Below are 8,530 nucleotides of genomic sequence, written 5' to 3' on the forward strand. Positions count from 1 at the left end.
TCTCTGCTTTTTAATGTGACTTTGGGTTATCTGTAGGTCAAAGAAAAGTGAGGAGGACTTCTCTGAGAGGTGAATTCCCAAGTCCCAATTTCAAATTATGAAAGATGAGTCTAATTCTGGCCAGAAGCAGCTGCCTGTAAGGAGGTATCGGGGGCTGCAGCTGTTGGCTCTGCTGGGGCAGGACGGCGACTGGGACAGGAAGGCCAGCAGTAAGACTCGCTCATTTGGCTGCACCGTGTCAGAGTGTGAGGTTTGTCCAGTGTGCAGGAAGGGATCCCAAAAGGTGGACGCTGCCTCGAAGGGGTGGTTATGTGGGCAGAGGGCTGATGTGGGGTTATACACAGTGCCGGGAGCTTCCACTGCCTGCACTCCCCATCCTGCAGGTGTGCCCACCTGACCTCAGCTGTGTGCTCAGGAGGATGCAGCTCTCGCCTGCGGCTGCACTGGAGGATTTCCCACAGCTCCACCAGTTCCCCCAGTGCTCCCTGCAGCCTCTGGGCTCCCACGGGCTCTGGGAGGAACTGGTGCCTTCCAGAGAGTGCCAGGAGTAGCTATAGAGCAACCTGCGGTGAGCACTGCCCTGAGACCCAACATTTCTGTGAGGAACACAGCAGCTCTGTGACAGCAGCGCTGCCCCGGCGTCTGCTGCAGCAGCACAGGCTGTGGGGGCTCTGAGTGGTGCTCCCGAGGTCACCCTCCCCCCAGAATAAACCACTGTGGGTGTGGGAGGATTTGCACAGCAAAGCCTTGAGGTGCTCCAAGAACCCCCAGGGGTTTCTGCAATGGTTCTGGACCATGAACTTTCTGCTGCTTTGGAAACGCCTCTCGCCTGCCAGGCTTTCTGGGGGACATTTGCCCCTCGGTGTAAGGTGGCTCAGTGAGTCAAGATGTGCTTTGCCTGATCACAGCAGCGCTCCTCAACACGTCTGACAGGTGAGAAACAGAGCAAGAAGCAGAGAGATGTCACAGATGCTGACAAGCAGAGCTGCTGAAAGCAGAGCAGCCCTGCAGCGCCCGGAGCTGCGGTGACACACAGCCCTGTGCGGTGCGAATGACCGCCTCGTGTGACTTCTCTAATTAAAAATCCAGGAAATGTAAATGTGGGAGCGATGAGTTTAATGTTAGGTGACAGAATTCCTCCCTGCCCCCCTCCGATTGTTACATTTTAATTTCAAATTTTAATGAAGATTTCAGGGAGCATTAACGTAAAAGGAATGTGAAAGCAGCGCAGGGCTGAATAATTTCATAGAGCTATGGGGCACAGAACCCCCCCCCCCCCCCCCCCGACCCCCATTGCTGTGCTGTGATTCTCAGCCCGTGGGCACCGCAGCCCCCAGGGGGGACTCAGCAAACATCCCCTCCCTGGCACAACACGCAGCCCCGGGGGGTCGCACTGCGCCCTGTGCAGCCAGAAGGGATGCAGAGCAATTCCCACAGCACAGTGATGGGAAACAGCCACAGCGGGAAGGGCTGTGGGCTTGGTGTCAGGGTGGTGAGCAGCTGAATGGGGGATTTGGGGTCCTGGAGGGAGGGAGGGGCTCTGCTGCGATGCAGACCGGGATCCCAGCAGCCCAATCCTCCCCTTGGGATGGTTTCAGGATGCAGTTTTGAACGGAGCTTTGAACTGCGTGGGACACAGAGAGGAGAGACTCTGCGGTAGGGATAAGTCACCAAACCTGTATGTCTGTGTGACCTCACTGGCTCTGAGGCTGCCGTGGGGTCAGTGCTGAGCTGGTGCTGCTTTAGCACAGTCTGTGGTGCTTTAAATCCGGCCTGAGTGGGGAGTACAAATCTTCCCAAATGCAAAATATTTGGACAATTTTCCCCTGTGGAAGTATTTAAGTTGTTCGATCTCTATGTTAATTATCATGGATAATTAATGAAATGTATCTTTGCTCTTACTGGCTTGCGGATGATGACCAAAATGTGGTGAATGTGAGGCCGTGGGGCCGTGCTGGCAGAGGCGGATGGGGATGGACGAGGAGCTGCTTCCTCTGCCCCCGTTTGCTACAATTTGCAACGCCGCAAATCGCTTTGCTCCGCACGCTCGGGGCTCCTCCAGGTGGCTGCGCAGACAAACAGCGTCCGCCGCACCGCGGGGGGACGTCGTGCCTGCGCTGAGAGCCGCGCTCTGCTTTTGTGACAGCAGCAGCCGACCTCACGGAACTGGGAGAGCAGCTCCGGGCTGAGGATTCTGGCAGAGGGAAAGGATCTGGGGACTTCTGGGCCGCGTAATTTTGTCTCTTTGAAGGAAATACATGTTTTGATCTTGTTCAATATCTCAGTTTCTTGTCTGGAAGAAACTCGTTGTCCACTTACGCTTCAGTGAATTTGTCTTTCCTAACTGGAGACCTCAGTTTCTAAGTGCGCTCCGGGCAGCCGTCTCAGCACCTCGATTCACATCATCGCATCCACCCGAATGAAGGCCCGCAGGAGAGCCGAGCGCGGCTGCCCGGGGCGGAGCTGCGCGCTGCGGGATCCCGGCTGCGGCTCGGATGCTCGTTCCCGGCTCCGGACCCCGCCGGTGCCTTTGCAGCCTTTTGTTTGTTTCGCTCCGGCTGTTTGTTTCCTCGTCTTATTCCTTCACTTTCCCTGTGTCAGGGAGGCTTTGCGGCTTTGCGGGCTCTTTTCGTTCCGTGTTTCCGCGGGTGCCACCAGGCGGCTTCGGGAGCCCCGTGTTGGCGCGGCAGAACGGAGGCAGCGAGGCGCGCATCGCAGCGCTCTCCTCCTTCCTCCCCAGGACCGCCGTGTGCTGCAGCTGTGCGACTTGTTGATGAGCGGGAACATTAGCAGACCTCCTGTTTCAGGCCATGAATAATTAATGCCTGCTCCTCATTAATTTCTTGTGGAGCAGAGTCCTGTTAGACCACATTTAGATGTATTTCTAGAGTTAGGAGCAAATATAACAAGAAAGAGATGCCTGATAGATGAGCACTCTGCCCTCCTCCTGCCTCGGAAAATATCGCTCTGTCACTCATGTGATCTTCATTGGAAACAGAGGGGTTTGATTTTTAACGAGCATCAGAGTCTGCTTCGGTACAGTTTTAATTTCAGGGAAAGACACACGAAACAAGCTCTATAATTCATGCGCGTTACAGAGGAGCGCACGGAGCTCCTTGTGTCCATCAGACCTCAACCAAAAACTTGGCTGAAAAATTGCCCTGCAACACGCATCTCTGCTTTTGCTCTTTTAATATTTTACTACAGACACAGTTTTCCTCCAAGGAACACTTCTGATCTCGAGGCGATACTTGCAAACACCTGCACGGCTTTCTGGGAGTGCCCGCATTGGTGCTCAGTGACGCATCCAGAGCTGAGGTCTCTGGGAGCTCCCTGCATGCAGCTGGAAAAGACAAGAAGGGCAAAATGCTTTAATGTTTTTAATTACAGGAGGTGAGAGAGAGCCCCTGTTCTTCAATCGGAAGCAGTGAGGACATCACAACAGTTCCCCACTCCTCTCAGCAGCTGTGTGCGCAGCGCCGTCACCATGCGAACGTCCCGCATCCCGAATGTGAGACCCCAACTCCCACCTTTGATAAAACCTCACCAAACGCTCCCTAAGGGAAACGGATGCACTCTTAGAGACACAAAGGGACGCTGTCCTCCCCAGCTGCTCCTTTGGCCGGGACACGGTGACCCCAGCAGGATTCAGCCCCAGCCCCACTGCAGGGCGGCACTGCTGCCCTCCCGTGAGCCGGGCAGCTGCCGTAGCTTAGCAACTTTCTTTTGGCTTTGTTAAGTCGGGCTCTTCAATCTCCTTAATGAATAAGAGAATCAAGCCAGGTAATTGATGCTGAGCCGTTTAGCTGATGAATAATTGACCGTCTGGGTAATCCTAGCCATTTCCTCGATCAGATTGTGCAGTGGAACGGCCGTATCGTGCTGCACGCAGCGCCGTGTGGGGCTGAGGGTGCACTGAGAACATCCTGGGCTCGACGCAGAGCTCCTCCTGCAGGGCTCCAGCGACCTCAGAGAAGGCGCTGCACCTCAGCAAAGAGCTCGGCTCGGCCCTGGAGCCTTACTGGAGGATGGAAAGCATTATTTGAGAAAAAAGAAGTCATTTCTTTTATAGATGGGCAGTGAAGAAGGCTGAGGAGAAACCCCACAGTGCTGGGCAGGGGATGCAACTCCATAGCAGTGGGTGGGAGCTGTGTGTGCAAAAGGACAGAAGGTTCACATCCATGAGCCAGTCCCCTCACTTCAGCCTCTCACGTGTAAAGCAGCACCGTGGGCTGTTTGCAGGAAACCACGGGTGCTTTAAAGAGCAACTGAGGAAAATCCATGGGGTGAGATATGTCAGCCTGGAGGTGGTGTGGGGCAGCTCTGATGGCCACCCGTCATAGAGAGTGTGTGAGGACAAACTGCGTGTTAAACGATGGACTTCTGTATGTCAGAGCATCCCTCACCCCCATGTAAGCATTTACTACAAATCCTTCCAACTAAATGATGTAATGAAACCGAGAGCCTGCTGACAGCGCACCGACTGTGATGGGCTTTGAATTAAATCCTAAATGAGAGCAGAACGTTTTGATGTCTTAGGAAAATGGATAACGACCTTCAAATGGTGACAAAGAATAGGATGGCACCGTGGGCTCAGCACACGCCTTCAATCTGACTGCTGCCTTCAGATTTTCAATGAGTCAGCGGTGATGTTTCATCAGGGTATGGGCTTGGTGTTTTTTTTCTTCCAGAAATACCATTAATTATTTACCAGTAGATGAATGATCTCTGAAATCTATGGCAGTGACACCTTTGAGTCTGCAGATAGTTTCTGATGGCAAACCATCTGGGCTCTTTTAACTTGTTATTGTTTATCCCTTGGACTCCTCTCCTCTGTTTGTAAGGTGTAACGTCAGTAGACAGGGCCAGGAACATCAATATTTTACAGCTTTAATTAAAGGGAGCTCAGCAGCTAGGTTACCCCGTTCGGTGTCTTTCAGAACAGTGGCCTTCGGGATGGAAGGAAAAGCCACCACACGGTGTGGGCAGCAGAAGGGCTCGGGCTGGGCTGGGATGCCACACGGCCCCGGGCAGAGCTCTGTGCACACACATAATGTTCGGCCGCTGTGTGCCTGGGCCACATCTGCCATCCCACGTGGGAGTGGGAATGGAGGCCCCACGGGCCGCTGCAGCTCCAGGCCAACAGAGGGAAGGGGAGTGTGGGGATGAGGAGAAGTGGCAGTGCAGGGCAGTCCTTCGAGAGGGGGGAGGAGCTCCAGGGAATGGGCAGTGCACCCAGCACTGCATCCAGCACTGCTCCCATCATTGCACCCAGCACTGCTCCCAGCACTGCTCCCATCATTGCACCCAGCACTGCTCCCAGCATTGCACCCAGCACTGCTCCCATCATTGCTCCCATCACTGCACCCAGCATTGCTCCCATCATTGCTCCCATCACTGCACCCAGCACTGCTCCCATCATTGCACCCAGCACTGCTCCCAGCACTGCTCCCAGCACTGCTCCCAGCACTGCTCCCATCACTGCTCCCAGCACTGCTCCCATCATTGCACCCAGCACTGCTCCCAGCACTGCTCCCATCGTTGCTCCCATCGTTGCTCCCATCATTGCTCCCATCATTGCTCCCATCATTGCTCCCATCGTTGCTCCCATCGTTGCTCCCAGCACTGCCGGGATGCTCTGATGCACTGATGTCAGCCAGAGCGGGTAAGAAAGGAGGGGTTAAGGATAAAACGAAGGTCTGAAAAGCATCCCTCTATTAATTACTCCCAACAAAGTAGGACCGCCTATAAATATGGTGCCGCTTCGGATAAAACTTTCATGCAGCTATTTAGGCCCGTTGAAATATAAATGATTTGCTTTAAATGTTTTATCGTAAATCAGAGCCTGGAGCTCCGCGGCCCCGCTCCGCTCTCCCGGCACTGCGGGGGGAGCCGCCCCGCCGCTGCGCTGTCCGCGGTGCTGATCCCGCGCGGCCGCCCCTCTCTCCCCTTCGCGTCCCCGCGGCGCCCCGTCCCTCGCTCAGCCCGCGGCGAGGCGGCACACGGCTGCGCGCGGCCGTCCGCAATGAGAGCCGCTCCCGTCGGTCAGAAGACCAAACCAAACTTGTTCTGCACACAAAGCTCTTGTAAACCTCGAAGCCGGGCACGGGTGTTACGTTCGCTAAATAATCGCCCGTTTCCTACGTGCAGGTTACTTAAATCCCCAGGCCACCAAGGTCTGGTAACGTTTGAAGATGTGGGAAGGCGATTAGAAATCAAAAATCAGTAACAACCGCTCGGGAGCAGCTTTGCCCCTTTCAGGACTATTTCGGGAGGAGGGAGTTGTCCGTTTTCTCTTAACGAGTCAAACGGGGGCAGGGGGGCAGAGTCCTGTGCGCTCCGCAGAAGTGACTGCGCTGTGCGGGCGGCCGCCCCTCTCCCGGACACACCCAGCCGGAAGCGAGCCGAGCCGAACCGAGCCGAGCCGCGGGCTCCGCACGGACGGCTGCTGCGTGCGGCCCGAGCTGGGCCTCGCGTTACGCGATACCCCCGGCCGCGGGAAGGTCCCGCAAGGTCCGAGAGCTGCCCCTTGGCCGCAGCCCCCCGGCCGGCCCGGCTCGGCGGTCCCCCGACGGTAGTTATCAACGGGGAGAACTGGGGGTCGGCGGAGCGGCCGCCTCTCCGCCCGGCCGGGGCCGATCCCGACCCGCCGCCCACCGAGCCGCCCCGACGGCGAGTCCCGAGCCGGTGCGGGGCCCCGCGCCCTCCGCTCCCGCCCGCAACACGCGTGCGCGGGGCCCGCTCCGGGCGGCGGTGTAAGATGAGTGAGGGAGCGGGGGGGGGAGCGGCGGGGGGACGCTCCGTCAGTGCCAATCGCTCACTTTGACGGCGGCGAGCCAGAGACAACCCTGAATCGATGTCCGGGGCTGCCTACCTGCGAGGTGCGCGAAGATGATGGCCATGAACGCCAAGCAGCCCTTCCCCATGCACGCCGCCCTGCAGGAGCCCAAATACTCCGGGCTGCACGCCGGCGCGGAGGCGATGCGCAGGGTTTGCCTCCCGGCCCCGCAGGTATGTAGCTGGAGCGTAATTACCGCTTTAAGGCACGGTTTTTGACAGGCGCTCGCTTAATGTTTTTTTCATGTCAGCAGAACAATCGCGCGTCTCCGCGCTCCCCCATCCCGCTCCCCTCTCCCGTCTCTGATCCACATGTCTCTTCGAGCAAAGCCGCTGCCTTCATATTAATTTTTATGACCTGAGCTTTGAGGAGGAATCTCCGTGCTCGGCGAGGTTTTTAATCCGGAGATGACAGTATTCCCCACTGACTGCACTATGCGCATTCTTGCTCGCAGCTCCAGGGCAATATATTTGGAAGCTTTGATGAGAGCCTGCTGGCCCGCGCCGAGGCTCTGGCGGCCGTCGACATCGTCTCCCACGCCAAGAGCCACCCCTTCAAGCCGGACGCGACCTACCACGCCATGAGCGGCGTTCCCTGCGGCCCGGCCGCCCCCGCCGCGCTGCCGCACCCCGCGCTGCCCGCGGCGCCGCCGCACCCCGCGTTGGACGCCGATCTGCTGGAGCACCTCTCCCCCGCTCTGGCCCTGCCCGACCCCCCGGCCGTGCCCGCACCGCTGCCGCCGCACCCGCTGGGCGCCGTGGGCCACCTGCCCGTGGCCGTGGGTCCGCCGGGGGGCCCCGCGCCGCCGCTGCCCACCGCGCCCTGCCTGCCCGACGTGGAGTCCGACCCGCGCGAGCTGGAGGCGTTCGCCGAGCGCTTCAAGCAGCGCCGCATCAAGCTGGGGGTGACCCAGGCCGACGTGGGGGCGGCCCTGGCCAACCTGAAGATCCCGGGCGTGGGCTCGCTCAGCCAGAGCACCATCTGCCGCTTCGAGTCGCTGACGCTGTCGCACAACAACATGACGGCGCTGCGGCCCGTGCTGCAGGCCTGGCTGGAGGAGGCCGAGGCCGCGCACCGCGACCGCGCCGCCAAACCGGAGCTCTTCGCGGGCGCGGAGCGCAAACGCAAACGCACGTCCATCGCCGCGCCCGAGAAGCGCTCCCTCGAAGCGTACTTCGCGCTGCAGCCGCGGCCGTCGTCCGAGAAGATCGCGGCTATCGCCGAGAAGCTCGACCTCAAGAAGAACGTGGTGCGCGTCTGGTTCTGCAACCAGCGCCAGAAGCAGAAGCGCATGAAGTACTCCGCGGTGCACTGACGGCGGCCCGGCCGGGCGGCACCCCTGCCCACCGACGGCGCGGCTGCGCCCCGGGCTCGGCGGGACGGGGCGGGGCGGGACGGGACGGGACGGGATGGGAAGAACCCCAGGCGCTGCCCCACCGAAGCCCCGGGACGGGGCGGGCCGCCCTCATCCCCCGGGCCTCGTGGCCTGGCGCGGCGTCCCCGCGGTTTCCCGGACTGTCGCGCGAGGAGAGCCGTGTGCGGGCCGTTCCGGGCGCAGTGCCGGGAGCTCCGGGCCGTGTGCGCTCCCCGCCCGCCCCGTCCCGTCCCGTCGCCCTCCGAACGGAGCGCCGCTCCCCACCTCGACTCTGGAATAAAGGCTTTATTTTTCAACCCGAAGGGAACGTGTCGTTT

At 59.1% G+C, this 8,530-nt stretch overlaps 1 protein-coding gene across 1 annotated transcript; it reads left to right on the top strand.

Moving 5' to 3' along the window:
• Positions 1 to 6,891: 6,891 nt before the first annotated feature.
• Positions 6,892 to 8,153, top strand: POU4F3 (POU class 4 homeobox 3). Its single transcript, XM_052689809.1, has 2 exons — positions 6,892 to 7,011; positions 7,293 to 8,153. Exons 1-2 carry the CDS (start codon positions 6,892 to 6,894, stop codon positions 8,151 to 8,153), a joined length of 981 nt encoding a protein of 326 aa, XP_052545769.1.
• The last annotated feature ends 377 nt before the right edge of the window (positions 8,154 to 8,530 follow it).

This window comes from Tympanuchus pallidicinctus, unplaced genomic scaffold (assembly GCF_026119805.1).
Source record: "Tympanuchus pallidicinctus isolate F22 unplaced genomic scaffold, pur_lepc_1.0 scaffold25, whole genome shotgun sequence".
Lineage (NCBI taxonomy): Eukaryota > Metazoa > Chordata > Aves > Galliformes > Phasianidae > Tympanuchus > Tympanuchus pallidicinctus.

What these genes read in the sequence shown, in the direction of transcription:
- POU4F3 (XM_052689809.1), top strand. Translation starts at nt 6,892, where the DNA reads ATGATGGCCATGAACGCCAAGCAGCCCTTCCCCATGCACGCCGCCCTG. An exon ending in TTTGCCTCCCGGCCCCGCAG is followed by an intron (nt 7,012 to 7,292) that starts GTATGTAGCTGG and finishes TCTTGCTCGCAG; the next exon opens with CTCCAGGGCAATATATTTGG.